The sequence below is a fragment of the Coenobita brevimanus genome, chromosome 93, assembly GCF_032717465.1.
Source record: "Coenobita brevimanus isolate Jiangsu-jjx chromosome 93, ASM3271746v2, whole genome shotgun sequence".
NCBI classification, from domain to species: Eukaryota; Metazoa; Arthropoda; class Malacostraca; order Decapoda; family Coenobitidae; genus Coenobita; species Coenobita brevimanus.
Window position 1 is genome coordinate 30025093 of NC_137046.1, and position 22002 is coordinate 30047094.

At 40.8% G+C, this 22002-nt stretch overlaps 1 protein-coding gene across 1 annotated transcript in view; it reads right to left on the reverse strand.

Moving 5' to 3' along the window:
• Window positions 1-22002, reverse strand: part of LOC145412391 (uncharacterized) — a 235392-nt gene that overhangs the window by 210424 nt on the left and 2966 nt on the right. Inside the window, exons 2-3 of the mRNA XM_080282280.1 lie at window positions 15062-15242; window positions 5220-5333 (exon numbers count right to left, since the gene is read on the reverse strand). Of these exons, the coding sequence (XP_080138406.1) occupies window positions 5220-5333; window positions 15062-15242 (295 nt within the window). The remainder of the gene's footprint in view (window positions 1-5219; window positions 5334-15061; window positions 15243-22002) is intronic.

A 22002-nucleotide genomic window follows, 5' to 3' on the forward strand; every position in this document is an offset into this window, starting at 1 on the left:
CAGGTAGTGGTCAGACATACCTCCACCCTCCCCTCTCAGAACTCTCACATCCAACAATCTTCCTATTACATTCCTAGACACAACCACAAATAACTGATAAAAGGCAATATCATTATAACCATCCTTGGGGAGGTAAAATGCTCAGGAGAAGAGCCAGTCACTTGGCAGGAAATGAAACATACCACCGGCCAGCTGATGTCATCTTGCAGCTGTCAAGTGTCATACCTGATAAATTTCCTTAATTTCTTTTGTCAAAACCTGATAAATTTCCTTAATTTCTTTTATTACCCAGTTACATATTGTATACTGCAGCACCAGTAAGCCTATACTGTACTTTAAAATGCATGGTAGCTTTTAATTATGAAGGCCATATCATTAATGGTTACCTAAATGATAGGGTGTGGAAGTACCGACACTGAGCGTGTAGTTTGTTTGTATAGATTCATCCATCTATTAAAACAGTATGGACACGGGGGGATGAAAGAGCATGTATGTACAGTACTGTGCTGCAATGATCCACCCCTGGTCATCGGAGAGAGAGAGAGAGAGAGAGAGAGAGAGAGAGAGAGACTGAATGACTAACTTGGGAGAGCAGCAGGGTGGTGAGTAGGGAAGGTAAGTTGCCTGTTTAATTTTGCGATACACTGCTAACAAAGATATATATAATATGAGCAGCAGAAAAATCTACATTCGAAAACTGCCATCACTGTGGCTGTTCCTTTTACCTCCCCATGGACCCTACTTATATATAAGAGTTTTATGAGTTATACAATGATTTGGGATATACATTGCTGTACAAACAGTAGTTCATTGAATATTGTACCTTATGTTTGATGTCATTTGTTTGTACCTACATTATGTTTGCTACAATCAAAGAAAAAGTGAATAGGCTTCATTCAAAAGCAAGTATGAATCCTCAAGTTTGACCGTATGTGGCACCTATTTTACAATTTTAATATCCTCTCTAACGTGTTAATGCCTTGAAATAATTTGCAATCTTATACTCCTAGTAACATTATTGTAGAGAAAATCTGTTCAGTTTATGAACTGTCAACTCATTAAATAAATGGGCAGCTGCAAGGACATTTTGTATGGACCAATCAGCTGTTTTCATACAGAAAGTGGGCGTGGCTTCTAGGCCTTAGTAGTGTAAAATCAGTACAGTAGAATGGTTATGGAAGATGTGCAGATTGGCCTGGGAGGAAGGTAAAGCCCCGGAGGATTGGAAATCAGGTATACTTATTCCCCTGTACAAAGAAAAAGGGGAAAAAGAAGTGTTGTAATCACAGGGGCATTTGTCTTCTTACTGTAAAAAGAAAAGTATATGGTAGGATACTTATTAACAGCGTTAGGGAAAGAACAGAGGAATTAGTTGGAGAAGAACAGGGAGGTTGTAGGAAGGGAAGAAGTTGTGTATATCAGATTCTCATTCTTAGGTCTTTAGTGGAAAGTTTGCAGAAGCACTTGTATGCAGTCTTCATGGATATGGAGAAAGCATATGACAGGGTGGATTGACAAGGAATGTGGAAAATATTAAGAATATATGGAATAAATGGGAAATTACTGAATGCCATGAAGAGTATGTATGAGGGGGCTAAGGATGCTGTGCATGTGGATAGTGAATTGAGTGAATTTTTCTATCTGAAGGTTGGACTGAAACAGGGATGTGTCATGTCACCATGGCTGTTCAGTCTGTACATGGATGGGGTCATAAAAGAAATACAAGGTAGGTCAGTGGATGTTGGGGCAACATTAATGAGAGAGGAAAACATTTGGAAATTCCCTGTACCGTTGTTTGCAGATGATACTGTAATGTTAAGTGAAGATCAAGGGGAACTGCAAGGCTTGGTGAATGAGTTTGGAAGTGTGTACAAAGCAGAATCTAAAGGTGAATGCAAAGAAGAATAAAATTATGGTCTTCGAAAGATATGAAGTCACTGTATGTACAGCAAGGTTGGATGAGGAGGAAATGGAAAATGTGAGTGCATTTAAGTAGTGTGATGAGTAAGGATGGATGTTTGGATGGTGAAGTGCTTGAATGGGTACAACAAGGAAGAAAGGTTGCTGGTTCTTTGAAAGCAGTGATAAGAAACAGGGAGGTGAACATGGAAATAAAAAAGTCACTGCATGACAGTACTGTGATACCAACTCTAACGTATGGAAGTAAAGCTTGGACCTTGTTGGAAGGGCACAACTCAAGTGTCAGAGCAAGGAAAATGAGTTATTTTCCGCGTGGGGAAGTGGATATTTTTGCCAGTACATTTGCCAGAAACTCATCCATAGACGATACCACCCAGAAAGTCCCAGTACTAGAACTTGACTCTCCTGAAATTGCCCCACTTAAAATACAGACAAGATACATAAAATCCATCCTATGCAATTTACCTACCAACAAAATTCCTGGCCCCGATGGAATTCCACCAATTATTTTGAAAAAATGTTCCCCTGAACTTACCTCTGTTCTAGCTAAATTATTCAGACTATGCATAAGTATTTCTTTATTTCCAAATTCAGGGAAAGAAGCCAATATCCACCCAATTTCAAAGAAAGGAAGTTCCTCTGACCCCTCTGATTACAGACTAATAGCTGTCACATCTTCTCTTGGTAAGGTATTTGAAACTTTAATTAATAAGCACATTGTTAAACATCTTGAATCCAATAACTTAATTAGTGATAGACAATATGGTTTTTGCCACAAAAGATCCTCCATTGACATACTCAATCTCCTAACTCATACTATCCATCAATCAGCTGATCTACATAGAGAAACTCATGCAGTAGCTCTTGATATTTCTAAAGCTTTCGACAGAGTATGGCACCGTTCCCTGCTGTCCAAACTCCCTTGCTATGGACTAACGTCTTTTGTACCTTTGATTTCTTCATATCTTAGTGACAGGAAAATAAGAGTAAAAGTAGATGATGTATACTCCAATTTTCACTCAATTAACACCGGCGTGCCGCAGGGGTCAGTTCTAGCGCCAACCCTATTCCTGGTTCATATTAATGATCTCTTATCTGTCACCCACAATCCCATCCACTCATACTCAGATGACTCAACACTACATAGTTGATTCACACTCAGACACCCATTTACAAAGTCTAATATCTCTACCTCTCAACTCAGTACACCATCTCCATAAATCAAGACCTATCTACGATCAGTGAATGGGGACAAAACAACCTTGTCTCTTTTAATGCTAGTAAAACTAAATATATACAATTTACTAACAGACAGATATTGCCAGATTCGTACATTACCTTCAGTGCTATTAATATTCCCACCTCCAAAAGTACTGAAATTCTCAGCATCTTACTTAACAATGCCCTCAGCTGGACCTCTCATGTCAGATCACTTGCTAAAACCGCCTAAAAAAAACTTGGATTATTGTACAGAGTCCATAACTGACTGATGAGCAGTCAGCTATAATTTATAGGAGTCATGTGTGCTCTCAGCTCGAATATTGCTCACACTTGTGGAATGGATATGAAGAGTTGCATTAAAACTAGACAAAATTCAGAACAAAGCTGTTGGAATTATTAACAACCCTTCCATTACAAATAAACTACCTCCCCTACAAGCAAGAAGGAATGTTGCCTCCCTTGCATTATTTTACAGATATTTTTATGGCAAATGCTCAAAGTTGCATCCATGGTGCCACCTCTTCATGCCTTCCTTCGTGCTACACGGGCATCTGGTAGCGCTCATGACTGGAATGTCACTCAGCCATATTGCAGAACCTCTACCTTTCAGAATTCTTTCATTCGCAGAAATGCATCTCTCTGGAACTCGCTTCCCCAGAGTTGTTTCCCTCCAAATTTGAACCCACAGCTGTTCAAGTCTAACCGTTCAAGACATTTTATGAACAGAAGACACCAGTAATCTGGTGTATGGATTATTTTTTTTTATTCATTTGTTTTTCCTTCCTCCGTTCTGTTACTTGAAGAAAAAAAAAAAAAAAAAAAAAAAAGTTACATGGAGAGAGAGACTGACAAATGCAAAAGCGAAGGAAAGCTGTGGTGTGGACGTGGATGTGATAGAAAGTATTTGGACAAATACATTGAGATGGTTTGGCCATATGGAGTGGATACAGAGCAAGAGAGTGATGAGGCGAATGTATGTGAGTAAAGTGGAAGGGGGGAGAGGGAGGGGGAGGCCAAGGATGAGATGAAGGGATGGAGTGGAGAGGTATATGAGAGAGGGAGGGGTGAGCTGGAAGCAGGGCAGTGAAATGGCGGAGGACATGGCGACATGGATGTGATTTGCTTGTGGTCACCCCTTATGGGGTTAAGCAGTCTGGCAAGAGGTAGACAGAGATAGTTATGGGTTAAAAGATACGATACCAGAATTATAGTTTCATCTCCCAGTACGAGGAAAATGTAGCTGCCACACCTAATACCCTTTACTTTCCACACTGCTACAGCCTGTTATACATCAGTGCACTTGATTTCAATAGCTTTTCATAAACAAAATGGAAAAATGTTTGCTTTCCTATTTATGTCTCGAAAGAATAAATTATGAAACAAAATGGCTTTTTTATTTTCTGTTCCAGATAATCAGAGGTATATTTCTTGATTAGATCTGAAAATGACATATATAACAGTTAAAGCTAAAACACTGTGTAAGATACAGGTAAAAAAGAAGAAAAACACAGGTTACTGTAACAAACCATAAATGCTAAAATAACCCCTGGGATGGTGATGAACTTACCACAGATTCATTAATGGGTAACCATTTCCAACGGGCTCCTGTAAACTGAAAGATATTAGGTGTGATTTGCAACAGATATATGCCTGATATTTTGTGAAAAATTGGCAGTCTTAATCAGTATTTGCTCATTCTGCTGCAGAAAAAAAAAAAAGCATAAACATTTTTTTTCCTGATTTTAAAGTTTTATCTGATTTTTGCTGATGATAAATTAAACCTGACATCACTCTTCAAATTATTACTGTTTTTCATGATATTTTGTGGATTCTTAAATTTCACCATAAAGAAAAAATTAAAATTAACTCAATGATGAAATTACACCACCTTATGATGGTAATTTTTTTCCTTTACTTAGGTTCAAATGCCACTTACCCTGGCTATAATGTGACACTAACAGGGCTTTCATGATGCAATTCAATGCTATGCACTAAAAACCTTCAATAGTGTCTGAAGTTAGGCATTTCTACTAATGGGTAAGTACAAAACAGTACAGTACAGTAGCTTTGCCACTAACATCATTGGTGATGAGGTGGGAGACGGGCGGTAGGCAGTGCTGGATGATAGAAAGGAGACGGCTTGGCAGAGGGTGCAAGATGGCCAACTTCTTTGGTGTCATAATAATTCCATCCTAGATAAAAGAGAAGTGTGTCATTTACAATACATATACAGTATATATATATATATATATATATATATATACGGTGGATTCATATAGCTTGTGAAAATTTGTATGCAGGCGACTATCCATTCATGAAGAGGAGCCACCAGCTGGGCTTTCGCTGGCTGTGTAGCCAGTGTGTTGCACCAGCAGACGAGGTCTTGGCTGGTGGAGGAAGTAGTACCAAGAAGGAGTTTGAAGATAAAGTTATTGGGCCGATCTTTCAAGCAATCAGAGACGTATCAAATAGACTGGAGGCACTAGAGACCAAGGTCTCATCACCCATGGCAGTCACGCACGATCAGGCCAAGTCATTTGCGGATGCTGTTCGCGGGTCTCTCGTGGGGGTAGGGAAGGATCTGCCCGGGGACGTGATTGAGTTCAGTGCTCATGGCCAGAAAAAAGCCATTCATAGTCAGCATGTACTGATTGTGAAACCAGAGAGTGGCGCTGGTGCCCTGACAAATCAGATGGGACCAGAAGACATCAGAGGCGTACTTAACTCGGTACCGGTTGACAGCTGCCTTAAGACCAAGGCTGGTGGGCTGGTAATGAAGTTTCCGTCAGCTGAGGCCAAGGGTGAAGCAAATGGGGTGCTGACTGATCATTTTGGCTCTGAGGGCACTTTTTGCATATCAGAGCCAAAGAAAATGTTGCCTAAAATGACCGTGACAGGCCTTTCCTCTTCCTTGGATGACTCTGACATCATCCCAAATATTCTGAGAAAAAACAATAAAATTAAGATGCTCGTTGATCGAGGTTGTACCCTCAACCTTCTCTTCACAAGATCAAGGAATGACACCAAAACTGCTGTCTTGAAGATGTTGCCAGAGATGAGATCCTCCATTGTAGAACAGGGCAATTACATCTATGTGGATCTTACAAGATGCCGTGCTTTCAATAGATTCTGGGTTACACAGTGTCATCACTGTCAAGGCTTTGGTCATACATTTGAAAGATGTTTTAGGAAAAGTGATGAACCTAATTGTGTCTTTTGTGCTGAAGCCCATAAATCTAAGGACTGTAGTAACAGAAATTTTCTCAAATGCATCAACTGCTCTTCTTTAAGACATCAAGATATTAATTCAAAGTCACAGTCGGTTGCCCATTTTGCATCAAGTAGAGTATGTCCAATTATGATTTCTCATAGGAATAGATTGATTGAAAACACCAATTTTGACCATTCAAAAAACTGACTACGTCCCTCTTGAACCAGTTAAGGATGGGTCTTTTAAATATTCGTTCTATCCGTAATAAGATAGACTATATTAATGAAACTCTAAATCAGCACGAGCTTGACATTTTGTGCTTGACTGAAACCTGGTTGTCTGAGTCTGATATCGATATTATTCGTAATGCTTTGCCTAAGACACATTCTATTATTAGTATTCCCAGGCCTGCTGCTGACTATCCAGGAGGAGGCATAGCACTCATCTACTCGGCAGCACTTGCAAACGTTTCTCTCATTGACTCAGACCTGACCCCATCTTCATATGAATTTATGGAAGTATTAATAAATTTCTATCAGAATACAATTAGAATTGCAATTGTTTATCGACCAGGTCATCCGGGCAGAGATCGAGGTTTTATGGAGGAGTTTGGGCAGTTTCTTGAAGGGTTTTCTCTTAAACCTGGAGGACTTCTTGTTTGTGGTGATTTCAATTACTGGGTTGACAGTCTAGAGTCAAAACCATTTTCTTCAGAATTCCTTGAGTTGATCACCTAGAACAATTTTTTCAATCATGTGAGTAATCCAACTCATGTCTCAGGACATGTCCTTGATTTGATCTTGTCCCTTGTTGGTTGCAGGTGCGTATCAGATGTGGAGGTTGACTCATTTGACCCTCTCATCTCTGATCATGCTCTGATCACTCTTAGTTTTGATGTCCCGAAATCCCCTTCATATAAAAAGGTCATCAGGTTCAGATTATACAACAATGTTGACCGCCAGTTGATGTGTTTTGAAATTGATCAACGTTTAAACTCCATCGATTCTTCAAGTCTTTCTTCTGGTGAATTGGTTGATATTTACAACAATGAGCTCAGGTCAATTTTTGACCATTATTGTCCTGAGGTAGTAAAAACAATCACTGTACGTGATAATTCTCCGTGGTATGGTCCATCCATTAATTCTTTGCGTAGACAACGTAGAAGGGAAGAACGTGAGTGGCGCTTGCAGCGGACCAAAGTAACTCGTTTGCGTTATGTTTTTGTGAGAAGAGAAGTTGTTCACACTGTAAAAGCCCAAAAGGCTAGGTATTATCAAAGTAAAGTTGATTCATGTGGTGGTGATCAAAAAAAATTGTCTGCAGTTGTGAACAATTTGGTTGGTCGGAGGAATGTAATTGTTAAACCAACTTCTTTATCTGATGCCCAATTGGCTTCTGATTTTGCTTCATTTTTTACAAGTAAGATATCTCGCATAAGAAGTGATTTAGACAGCAGTTCTCCTAGTGATGCATACTCAGTTGACTTCCAGCCATGGTGCACCGGGGATCATTTGCTTTCAACATTTCATCCGCTGGATGTAAACAAAGTCAATTGTTACATCAGAGAACTTAATAAAACATTTTGCTCACTCGATCCATGTAACATGTCACAACTGCCTGATGTGTATAAGCATGCTGCAGACTTTATCTGCAACATAATAAATAGATGCTTCTTAGAAAGTAATTTTGTGCAGTCTGAGAAACGTGCTTTGCTTAGGCCCCTAATTAAGAAACCTGGCCTTGATGTTGAGAGCATGACAAATTATCGTCCTGTCTCTAACCTGTCTTTTTTATCCAAGATTATTGAGCGGGCCATACTCGATTAACTCTTACCACTACTGGAACACAACAGAGTTGTTCCTGTTGTTCAATCAGCATACACAAAATACCATTCAACTGAAACTGCACTAACAAGGATTCAGAGTGACTTGGTGGCAAACATGTGTAGTGGGATGTCCTCTCTCCTAGTTTTTTTGGATCTGTTTACAGCTTTTGATACAGTAGATCATAAACTATTGTTGGATGATCTGTATTTTTATGGTGTTTGTGACAGTGCCCTTTTGCTCCCTAAGTCGTATCTGTCGGACAGATCTCAGAGAGTGGTTGTTGATTACGCTAGCTCTGATTCTGCTCCTCTTCTATTTGGAGTCCCTCAAGGATCAGTTTTGGGTCCAATTCTATTTGCTATCTACACAAGTAGTTTATCGTCTCCACTTGATGCTCATGGTGTGTCCTATCATTTTTATGCTGATGACACCCAGCTCTATGTTAAGATGTCAGATATCAACGATACTAAGACAAAGTTTGAATCTCTAATGTCTGATATTAAGATTTGGATGGCTAAGAGGAAACTTAAGCTGAATGATGGTAAAACTGAGATCATCATCATCAGAGGAAACAGAAGGGGTGATGACACTCACAATGCCCTGGCTTTGAACATTGGCATGTCACAGCTGCATCCAGTCAGTTCTGTTCGAAATCTGGGTGTTTATTTTAATTCTAAGTTAAATTACAAAGAACATATTAATCAGGTTGTATGAGGGTGTAACTTGCATATCAGAAATCTGTACTCTGTGAGAAGATTCCTAAATAGATGGTGCCTCTTAACATTGGTCCATGCAGTGGTCTTGTCTTGTGTTGATTATTGTAATTCACTGTGGGTTGGTCTTCCAAATAATATACTAACAAAAGTTCAGTCTGTGTTGAACAGGGCGGCACGGCTTATCTTTGGTCTCCCCCCGAGAACCTCAACCACCCAGTTTCTGATTGAGTTGCATTGGTTACCAGTAAAGGCTAGAACTGAATTTAAACTGTGTCTTATTACATTCAAGGTTCTTAAGTTTGGTGAACCGAAGTATCTTGCTGAATTGTTAAAAATCCCGTCGGCATGCCCGGGTGTGATGTTACACAGTGAAGATGATTCCTTGCGTCTTGATGAGCCAGGAGCCATTCACCAATCATCTTTCTCTGATTGTTCTTTTGCATATAGAGCCCCTAGATTATATAACAGATTGCCATTGTCCATAAGACAGCTCTCTCCTGCTGAATCCTTTAAGAGACAGCTGAAAGCCTTTCTTTTTTCAAAAAGCTATGACCTGGAGAAAGGTACTATGACGGATGATTACAGGGTTTAATTATTGCCACTATCATGTATATATGATGTAGCTTGTATTACATACAAGAAATGTCACAATTCTTGTAACTGTAAAAATAATGTATGTGTCGAGCACTAGTGAATTCCCAAAGGAAGAACTGGTGCTTTTGAGAAACAAAAGGCCAGATTATTATTATTATTATTACAGTATATATATATATATATATATATATATATATATATATATATATATTATATATAAGGTACTCTCTCTCCCTGTCTATCATAATCCCTCATTTATCTGGACATAATAGAGCCAAAGGCATGTCCAGGTAGTGGCAACATCCAGATAATGAACACTATTCCCCTACCATACCCAGAACCTCCCTATACCCACCTCCAACCTATACCTAACCTATTTGTACAATACCTATGCTTAATATGTAAAGTATAGGGATGTGTTTATGAGCCTTGGGTTTCCCCCCCAACCCAACAGAGTCCTAATCCCACCCAAATGAGTCCAAAAAAAAAAGACAATGGAAATTCAATCTAAAAAGCCTAACAGCTGTAAAGAAGGCCAACCTAAGCTAAACACCTGTAAACAGAGGGAGTAGACTGAAGTACCAATCAAGCAGGGCAGTACTCCCAAGGTGGATGGAAAGCTGATGACAGGGAGAGCTGGAGCTCCCGTTTCACCAGCCCTCGGGACTAGTTCCTGACCATCCCTCTTTGCTGTACTTTTTCAGTGATTCAGCAACACAGAAAGTAGGCATGGACATTATATACTACACGTCCTATTCAAATTTTAAACCAAAGTGGCATCTAATAACCAAGCTTTGGAGTCCTGGGGGAGGGGGGACCATAAATGCCCCCTAACATCCGCCCAGCTCCCAGTGACGACTCAACGAGTTGCCTGGAACCACTGTCTGATTCACTTCTTCATTTCTGCAACATTTATGGCTATTCCTCAAACATTCTCTCTGTTGGGCACTACCTCTCCTCCCCTAAACCTCACCTTCTCCTCTTAACTGAGACTCAGTTGTCTGAAGCAACTGATAGCAAACCCTTCTCTGTATCCTACTTTCTCTATACTGTACTCATTTCAATGCCAAAGGTGGCTGTACACAACAACTTATCTTGCTCTCGTGTTCCTGAACATGATTCTTCTGAATTCGCTACTCTCTGGCTTTGGCTTTCATGTCATTCTCTGACTAAATATATCTGTGCTGTTTACTTATCCCCTAATTTTACTGACTATCAAAAATTCACCGAATATCTTACTTCTACGATGGAACACATCCTATCCATTTCTCCTTTCTCTGAGATCTCCATTCTAGGAGATTTCGGTGTTCATCACCACCTTTGTCTCTCCTCTCCTTTCACTAATCCACCTGCTGAAGAAGCCTGCATCTTTTCTGTCCTTAATGACCTACTGCAGCTTGTACAGCACCATAACCTTATCCCTGACCGCCTTGGAAAGAGTTCTAACATTCCTGATCTCTTCCGTACAACTAAACCTTCTCCTTATGCTGTTAATCTTTCCTCTCCATTGGGCTCCTCCGATCACAGCTTTATTATCTTAACCTGTCTCATCGTTCCACTACGGCTTGTGGACCATCCAAAGAAACGTCGGTTGTGGCAGTTTGGAGCTGCCGATTGGGAGGTCCTCAGGCGGTACTTCCCTGGAATGATTATTGCTTCCATGGCCAGGAACCATCTAAGTGTGCCTTCCGCATTATGGAGGTTATTCTCTCAGGTATGGAAGCATACATTCCTTTCTCATATCCTTTGACTAACACAAAAAAGCCTTGGCTTCATCACGCTTGTTCTAATGCTGTCCGCAACAAGAAGAGGGTCTATAAAAGGTACCAGAGCTAACCCACCCCTGAATCACATCTTGTTTATGGTTCTGCCCGAAATCGTGCTAAGTCTGTTCTTCGCTCTGCTAAAAATAATTTCATCCATACTAAATGCTCTCAACTCTCCAACTTGAATTCTTCCTACTCCAGGCACTTTGCCAAAAACCTTTCTAACAACTTTACCTCATAATCCTTCCCTCCTCTGATGGCTCTGAAGCTGTTTCTTCTACTGATAAAGCAGATTGTGGTAGGTGGGGGCGCTCACCATCCACTCACTCGATGTAGTGCTGCTCTCGGGTGTCTGTCCTTTCCTCTCCATCCTTCTTTCCTTCCATTCTCTTCTGTCTTTCTTTCCTTCATTCTTTCCTTGTCCTTCTGCCTACGGGTGACTTTACACTCCCTCTTCTGTCTTTCTTTCCTTCATTTTTTTCACTTCCTTCAGCCTGTGGGTGACTCTACACTGAGTGACAAGCCAAATGGTTTCCTGTGCACCAGGAAACCATTTACTACACTGGATGATAACCATATAATCAAAGTTTGGCGCCTGGTGGTTTAGTGGGTAATTATTGTGCTCCAATCGGATTGAGCTAGTGAAGGTTTATATCCAAGGAGTGGTTGGGGTTTATTGCTCATGTAATGCCACTCAGGGATGAGTGAGGCTGGTCACTCTCATCTTAAATGTCAGGAGCAACTGCCTAGCCCTGGGCTCCTACGCTCCTCATGGGGCAATGTAGGATTGGATGATGGATGGATGGATAAAGCAGATCTCTTCGCTCAGCCTTTCTCCTCCAATTCTACCTTAGATGATTCTAGTGCTGTTCCTCCATCACTTCCCCCCTCTGACTTCCTCATGGCTGACATCAAATTTCTTCAGCTGATGTATTTTCTGCCATCACTGGCCTTAATACTAACAAGGCATATCCTGATGGAGTCCCTCCTGTTGTCCTCAAGAACTGTGCTTCAGTAATTACACCCTGCCTAGGTAAACTCTTTCTCTTTTGTCTGTCAACTTGTACCTTTCCTTCTTGCTGGAAATTTGCTCTCATTCAGCCAGTCCCAAAGAAGGGTGACCATTCCTAATCCTCTAACTATCATCCAACTGCTTTAACATCCTGTGTCTCAAAAGTTTTCAATTCTTAACAGAAAATTTTTAAAGTATCTTTCCTATCACAACCTTCTTTCTGATTGTCAGTATGGGTTCCGTCAGGGACGCTCCACTGGTGATCTTCTCACCAACCTTTCGGACTCCTGGTCATCCTCCTTTCGGGACTTTGGCGAAAGCTTTGCCATTGCACTTGACATCTCAAAAGCTTTCGATCAAGTCTGGCATAACTCTTTCATTTCCAAACTGCCCTCTTTACGGTTTCTATCCTTCTATCTGTGCCTTCATCTATAGCTTCCTTTCTGGTCATTCTACAGCTGCTGTTGTGGATGGCCATCATTCTTCTCCTAGACTGATCAACAGTGGTGTTCCTCAGGGCTCTGTCCTATCTCCTACTCTTTTCTTTTTATGCATCAATGACCTTCTAAACTGTACAGCTAACCATATCCGTTTGCACGCTGATGACCCCACCCTTCACCTTTCCATTCGGTTCCTGCAACATCCATCTCAGCAGTTACGTCAACAAACAAGGGATGAGGCTATGCCACACGTAATGTCTGACTTGGCTCGGATCTCTGACTGGGGTAAAAATAATATTGTTGTTTATAATGCATCAAAGACTCAGTTTTAACACCTATCAACCCAACACAATCTTCCACAGGAGTATCCACTAATGTTTAATGATATCCAGCTCAATCCTGTATCATCCTTGAACATGCTTGGGATCTCATTTACTCGGGACTTATCTTGGAAAAATCATATTGCATCTCTTGTAAAATCTGCTTCCAAGAGACTGGATGTGCTAAGCCGACTCTGTACCTTCTTTACCCCTGCACAGTTGTTGACTTATACATGGGTTTTATTCGTCCCTGTGTAGAGTATAACTCTCATGTGTGGGGAGGCTCCCCACATACAGTTCTTCTCAATAGGGTGGAGTCAAAGGCTTTTCGTCTCATTAACTCTCCTCCTTTTATTGGCTCCCTTCAACCTTTGTCTCTTCCCCTCACTGTTGCATCTTTATCTCTTTTCTATCGCTACTTCAATGGTCACTGCTCCTCTGAACTGTCTGCTTGCATCCCTCCACCTCTATGACAGTGCATAGCACCCGTCTAGCAACAAACTCTCATCCCTTTTCTGCCCAACTCTCTAATGCAAGAGTTAACCATTACTCCCAGTCCTTCATTTATGCAGCAAGTCAACTCTGGAACTGTCTCCCTCTGTCAAGATTTCCTACTTCCTATGATCTCCAGTCTTTCCAACGCAGTGTGTTCAGGCATCTCGAAATGAACGGATCTTGAATGTGGCTCTCTTTTGTATCGTTTTTGTTTCTTTCTTGGGAGGAACGGTTTGCGGGTTCCTGGCCTTTGGTTCCTTCATTCATGATTAAAAAAAAAAAAAAAAAAAAAAAAAAAAAAAAAGTAAATGGTTTCCTGGTGTACAGGAAACCATGTGGCTTGTCACTCAGTGTAGAATCACCCACAGGCAGAAGGAAGAGGAAAGAATGAAGGAAAGAAAGACAAAAAAGAGAGTGTAAAGTCACATGCAGGAAGAAGAACGAGGAAAGAATGAAAGAAAGACAGAAGAGGATGGAAGGAAAGAAAGATGGAGGAGAGGAAAGGGCAGACACCCAAGAGCACCACTACATCGAGTGAGTGGATGGTGAGCGTCCCCACCTACCACCTAAATGGGACGATAAATGTTAGAAATCTGATATGGAAGATATTCGAAGCTTAAATATTTACAGTACAGAGAATGGAGGAAAGTAAAGTACTAGGACAAGATGAAAACATATAAGACAACACACCAGAATCAATTATATTGTTTAAATTTCAAACAAACTCCTTGAACCTAAATGACAAGAACTGACACACCAAGAAACTATCTATCTATTGCCAGATGCCATAATCCCGTAAGGGGTGGCCATTTGACACTGAGTTATTTGTTTTACGGGGAGAGACACTAACCCTCCACCAACCCAATTGTTGACACGCAGGGAGCACGTATGGTTTGGTTATATGGTTACCACCCAGCATTGTAAATGGTTTCTTGGCTTACAGGAAACCATTTGGCTTGTCACTCAATGTAAAGCCACCTGTAAAGGAAAGAAAAACAATAAGAAGCGACAGGAAAGATGAAACAGGAAGGGTGGAGGGCAGGCACAGAAAAAGAATGATAAAGGCTAAGGAAGAAGTAAGCAGCACTACATCAAGTGAGTGGATGATGGTAGCCACCACCTACCACTACCAAGATGCCCATATTGTGATACTGATCCAGAGAACCTAGAACACTCCATCTGAACTGTGTAAACTGTAATGTATACTCAAAAGAGAACACTTCTAAGACAATTACAGCAACAATACAAAGAAAATGAACAAGAAATAATTGACAAAATTTTATTCAGCAGGGAAAATATTCGAGTTAAAGAAAACTCTTCATAACTTTTGGAACATAAGATATAAATACACATGGGTAAATAACTGAAAAAAGCTGAAAACATATCCTAAAAGAAAAAGAAAGTATTTATAGACACACTGTATATACAAACTGCCAATGATGATGCGCAGTTGTAAAGGTTATGCTTCTGGCATCACAATGCATCGCAATCTAAATTAGGGCCAAAACATCCAACTGTTAGCCTAAGCAGCATCACTTACCAATCCTTGACTGTCACAGTTGTTGACACTAATCACGTGTGTAGCGTTGGAGGCCCTGAAATGGCAAAGTGTGAGCTGCAGTGGGACAATTTCGCCATCCACGACAACTCCTGCAGCCACATGAGGTGCCACCAGTCCTTCTGCTGCGCCCAACACTGCATCCACATTCATGTCGGCTGATCTGTGCAGTAAAAACCCACTCATGTTGTAGGTTTAATGCTGACATTCTTTCTTTTTACCTCTCAACAATCTGCCAGTCTAACCACCATTTGTTTCCCCCCAAGAAAATCTCTACCTACAGTCAGACACCATAATCCCATAAGCCTTATGAGATTATGAAGTCTAGCTACAAAGGTGGCCATATGACTTAAGAGTCAGTTGTTTAACAAGGAGGGCCACTAATCCTTCGCCAGACCACTTGCTGACACATAGGGAACAAGCATGGGTTGGTTATATGGCTACTGCCCAGCGGTGTAAATGGTTTACCAGCTTATAGGAAACCATTAGACTTGTCATTCAATGTAAAGTTACTTGAAAAGGAAAGAAGTGTAATAAAAAAAAAAACAATAAAATGTTAAAGGGTACACTGTAGTTTTCAACCTGTTGGAATAAAACATAATCATCATGGATGCCAATTACTATATTATACCAAGAATTAATATTTCGGAGGTATGGTATATCAAGCGCTAACATTTAAAGCATATAAGAATGAGACTGAAGGCACTGACAACACAAAATCTTGACTGAAACTGGACTAATGAGTTTCAAAGTACTTCTGGTATTAATATTTATTGGCAGTGTGAGGTTAATAATGTAAACATACATTAAACACTTTACATTCATCATGAGGCTCACCATCTCACGTGTCCTGCTAGTTTGGCTGACATCAACAGTGAGGAAGCTGCTAAAAAAAACTGACACTTGGGATGTCAACACTGTCACTCTTATCTTTCATGTCGGAACAGCTTTACTCAGGGCCGGATCCAGCACTTTGAAAAAGAAGGGGGGGGGGGGATGCCTGGCAGAATTACTCTTTACTGCACTTAAGGGGAAAAAATTAAAATGTTTATTCATTTTACTTGTTTTAATCACTGGAGAACAATAATAAAGGCATGTGCAATACGATATTCATTGCATTTATGTTGGAAAATAACACTGTTCTTTTATTGTAGTGATCATCGGTCTGCCAAAAATAAAGAGGGGCTCCCCCCAAATCAGTGCCTGTTTACTTTTATACTCATGCTCAGGCCAGACAATTGTATTCAAATGAAATGAGTTATGGGAGCCTCAGTGTCCACCAAGGCAACCAGACCTGACACACCACAAACTGACAAAGTAACACCATCGCCCTCATCGTCACACCATCAATTACACATTTTATCCGTATTCCCTTCACCAGTCATCATCAATAGCATCATTAATATAATCTTGGCCCTATTTCTGTCATTGTCACTCATAATCTCTGACATCTTAGCCCCATTACCATTATTAAGGGGAAAAGGGTGGAAAAAACAGAAGAGAACTATCATAGTGTACTACCAAGGGGAAAACAGGCAACATCTTTCACTCACCAAGTCCTTCAAAAGCAGATGTCTCATCAATTTAAATCTTTAACATAAACTAAAAGAAGCCAATTACATGCTACAAAAATAAATAAATAAATAACTCATCTAGCAGTAGCTAGAAGATCTTTCTGTCGTGATCCACTATAGGTTGCTGTTTCTTGTCCAGTTATTGCCCACTTTAATATCCTTGGTTTTTTATTGCTAGTTTGTGTCAATACTTCACTGCTCATGTAGTCATCTGTTTTGGGAGTTTTGGGAGGACATCCTTGCCCCTTTCTAAACTCATTACTATATTAAGAGTAAGAGCGTGTTTTTCATTGGAGATATTAAAAGTAGGGCATGTCAAGGTGGATGGAGTAGTTGGTGAGTTGGGGTGTGCCTGCAGAAGTGGAAGAAAGTGGCCGTGCTCTAGCGGACATTTGTGCAAGGAGGGGGTTGGTGATTGCCAATACCCTCTTTAGGCATAAAATGATCCACAGGTATACATAGCGAGTTATGAAATAGGTGGGTGGAGAACTGAATGAATGAAAGGCAATGACTGACTATGTGTGTGTTGATGACAATGAGAAGGCATGTAATGGATGCAAGAGCATACACAAGTAGGGGAAGTGGACATTCTGACCACCACTTGGTGGTGGTGAAAGTCAAGGCTTAAGAGCAATGAAGGTACAGAAGGAGGAAAGGACAGGAGGAAGTGGTCCAGACAAGAAGAGTAGAAAGGTTGCATGAGGATGGAAAAAAGGCAGGATATATGTGAGAAGTTGAGGAGCGACTGGATAAATATGATTTGGAGCAGATGGGCAATGGTGGAATGTGCATGCAAGATATCCACAGAAGAAATCTGTGCAGCATGTAAGGTGGTGTGTGGGGTGATGAGAAGACAAAAGGGGGTGCAAGGAACAGCATGGTGGAATGGAGAGGGGAGACAAGCTGTGGTGCATTAGAAGGAAGCATATGGTGAGTGAATGGGGAGCAGAGGCATGGAGGAAGCTGAGAGATGAAAGAGACAGTTATATGTAGAGAGGATGAGTGTTGAAAAGATTAGTAAAAGAAAGTGAGAATGGAGTGGATGAGGAATTTGGAAGGAAACTGAGACCTAAAGTGGAGGGAACATAAGACTATGTTCTGGATGGAGGTAAAGAGATTTAAACAGGGTGATAAAGAAATTAGTGGGGGAGTGAAAGATAAAAATGGTAGATTGATTGTGGAGAAGGGTGAAAAAATGAGCAGATGGGGTGAACATTTTAGAGAACTGTTAAACATAGAGAACAGAGGTAATGTGAGTATAAATTACTGGGGAATGGCTGGGAGAAGATAGGAGATGAGAAAGGAGGAGGAGATTTGTAGGATGGAAGTACAGTAGTGGAAGTGGTGAAAAAAATCAAAATGGGGAAAGCCCCAGGAACTGATGGAGTGTGGTAAAATGATGAAGCATGGAGGAGAGATAGCAGCAGAATGGATATGGAAGATGTGCAGATTAGCCTGGGAGGAAGATAGGGTCCCGGAGGATTTGAAGTCAGGTATAATTATTCCCCTGTACAAAGGAAAGGTGAAAAAAAAAAAAATTGTGTGGTAACCATAGGGGCATTTGTCCTCTAGTGTAACAGGAAAAGTATATGGTAGAATACTTAATGACAGAGTTAGGGAAATAACAGAGGAATTAGCTGGAGAAGAACAGGGAGGTTTTATGATGGGAAGAGGTTGTGTGGTTCAGATACTCATCCTCAGGTCGTAAGTGGAAAATTTTCTAAAGAAGAAAGAACTTGTATGCAACCTTCATGGATTTGGAGAAAGCATATGACAGAGTGGATAAACATGTAATGATGAAAATATTATGAATAATTATGGAGTAAATGGGAAGTTGCTGAATGCTGTGTGGAGTACAGGTATGTATGAGGTGCTATGGTTGCAGCAAATGTGGATAGTGAAATGAGTAAATTTTTCTATCTAAATGTTGGACTAAATCAGGGAAGTATCAGGTTTTCATGGTTGTTCAATCTGTATATGGATGGGGTTATAAAAGAGATACAAGGTAAGGCAGTGGGTGTTGGAGTGGCACTAATGAAAGGAAGGGCAGCATTTGGAAAATTCCTGTACTGTTGTTTGCAGATGATACTGTACTGTTAAGTGAAGAAGATGGGGAGCTGCATGGCTTGGTGAATGAATTTGGGAGAGTGTGTAAAAAATGGAATCTAAAGGTGAATGTAGGGAAGAGTAAAGGTATGGTCTTCGAGAGAAATGAAGCAAGCGAATGTACAATGAGGCTGGATGAGAAAGAAATGAATATGTGAGTGCATTTAAGTACTTGGGTTGTGTGATGAGTAAGGATGGAAGTATAGAGGATGAAGTGCGTGAAAGTGTACAGCATGGAAATAAAAAGTCTCTACATGATAGTACTGTTCTAACACATGGAAGCGAAGCTTGGACCTTGCTGGAAGGACACAAGTCAAATTTGACAGCAGTAGTTATGAGTCATTTGATAGAAGCATGTGGAATTACATGGAGATACAGACTGTTAAATGAGGAAGTGAAGGAGTGTCGTGGTGTGGATGTGATAGAAGGCGTTCGGAGAAATACACTGAAGTGATTTGGACATGTGGAGAGGATGGAGAGCGCAAGACTAAAGAGGAGAGTGTATGTGAGTGAGATGGAAGGAAGGGGAGAGAGGAGAAGGCCGAAGATGATTATGGAGGGATGGAGTGGAGAGGTATATGAGAGAGAGGGGTGTGTACGCTGGGAGGAGGGGGTGCAGTGAAATGGTGTGGGACAGGGTGACATGGAGGCAATTTGTTTGTGGCCACCCCTTAGGGGATTGAGGCGTCTGGCAATAGATCAGGCCGGTAACCTCAGGTATGATTGTGGTATGGACCTAGAAGTAATTATTTCACTTATCCGTTTACAACCAATATGTATTGGTCCAATACTGATCCTCTATGGTCTAATGATATTTTAGAAGCTAATCTGACCAAAGATGGATAAACTTGTTTCAGGTAACCGTGTACCAAAAGTTCCAACTAACAATCTGAACATACTGGTCATTAATCGGGTTATTTTTTATACCTCAGCCAATTTGTTGTAAATAACACAACCTTTCACACAGAAGCTAATGCTCTTACTTTATAGCTGAAGATTCAAATAAACAAAGTTAGGTCAACAACTAAATGTGGCCACTTCGCTATCTGTTAAGCCACGGTGTAGCCGTCAAAAAACAAAAAATAAATAAATAAAATAAATAAATAAATAAATCATCATCACCATAATCACCCGGACCTCCTTTCCCACCCAAGGGCAGGGTGAGGAGAAGCATTGTCCAGACAGCCCAAAATTGCCCAATCCAATGGGCCATGCTTCCATTCACTCGTCATTCAAGCCCACGGAATCCAGGCTCTATCGGATACGCCAAAAACATTCACCACATTCTGTAGCTTCATATAAACGTATCCGATTGAGTCAATCCAGACATTGCCATATTAAAACGGTGTGCCGAAACCCCTGATCATGCACTTCTTCTCACAACCTTCATCCAGCCAGCTCGATCCCTTGTCAGTTCCCTAGCCTGACCGACTTCCAAACCTCTCTTCCTCACACACTCGTCCACCATATCTCTTCACCTTCTCCTTGGCCTACCTCACCTCCTCTCTCCTTCAAACTCGCTTAAATATACCTTTTTCACCTCTCTATTGTTATCTAATCTCTCCACATGCTCATACCATCTCAGTGCACTCCCTTCGATTCTGGTGTCCACCGACTTCCTCACCTTCACAACTTTCACGAATCACATTATTTTGTATCCTATCCACCCTCTGTACTCCACATACATTCCTCAGCAGTCCCATCTCCACTGCTCTTACTCTTGACTTTTCATTTACATGTCACACCATAGTCACACATCCATATGTTAAAGTTAGCACTAACACTTCCTCACATAAGCCTCGTGCAGCTGCAACACTCAAGCCTCAGTTTCTTATCAAGGCCTTCATTGCACCAGCTACTTTTCTTCCATGTGTCACTCTACTTTTAACTTCTTTTGCACATTTTCCTCTAAATTCTATCACTGCACCCAGGTATTTGAACTCTCTCACCAATTCCAGTCTCTCTCCATTCACTGTAACATCACACTGGGAGTCACTTTCTCTCTCAATAACCATCACTTTACTCTTTTCTACATTTACTCTCATGGCACGATGCTCACAGACATCAGCAAAACTCTGCACTTGCCTAGCAAGTTCTTGTCCGGTACTTGCAAGCAGTACTGCTTCATCAGCATACAACAAATTTGAGATATTCCATCCATCACCATTTATTACCAACACCATCCCTCTCTCTATTACTCATGTTTTTACTTCTCTCATCACCCCATCCATATACTGTATATATTGAACAACCATGAGGACATCACACAACCTTGTCGCATGTCCACACCGATCGTGAACCATTCACTCAGATGCCCATTAACCCTTGCACATGCTTTGCTACCATCATAAAAACTCTTGACGGCACCTAGCAGCGTACCATCTACACCGTACATGCGCAAAATTTTCCACAATCCCTCTCTGCCTACTTTGTTGTATGCTTTTTCCAGGTCCATGAATGCCATAAACACCTTATGGTCCTTCTCACAAAATGCACAATGATAAGAACCTCACTTATCTAGACTAAGTACAGGACTGGAGATTGCATACCTTTGCCATGGCAGCACACTTGATTAGCTAAACATTATTAGGGAGAATGCAGCCATTCCGGTTTACAATTCGCATTATCACAAGTTTAAAAGCCGGGTTTCATTGTCCAAATACTGAAGGAGACTGATTTCAAAAGTCTATGCAAGTGTGGATAAACTGTAATGAAATGAAGAAAGTAATTACCAAATTTCACTTAAACCAGTTTGTAGCAATGAAAACTGAAATTATTCTGATGTCACTGAGCAGTGAATCACCCTTTATAAGATTATTATAGTGCCAATAACATGATACTACATACTGAGACAATATTAATAAGCTAGAATCTGGGCATACAATACTACTGTTCTCAGGTAATTGTTCAGCAATGCCCACCGAGGCAGTAAGTTACAGACCATGATGCCAATGTCTGCTGGAGATGTTTCGTTTTTCGTTTTTAAAGGCTCCAACATGCTTGCATGCGTCGGCCTTGGTCACCTAATGGCAGCTCTCCATGCTGCATGATCCATTACAGCCTCCCTGTTCAGTCCTTTAACCCTGAGGTCACACTTAATGACCTCGTCCCATGTCTTTCTCGGTCTACCCCTCGTAACCCAACCCCTAATATTAAGACTTCTCACCTTCCTCACCCAGTTATCATCCCCCATCCTCTCCACATGTCCAAACCATCTCAATCTACCTCTCCTCATCATAACAC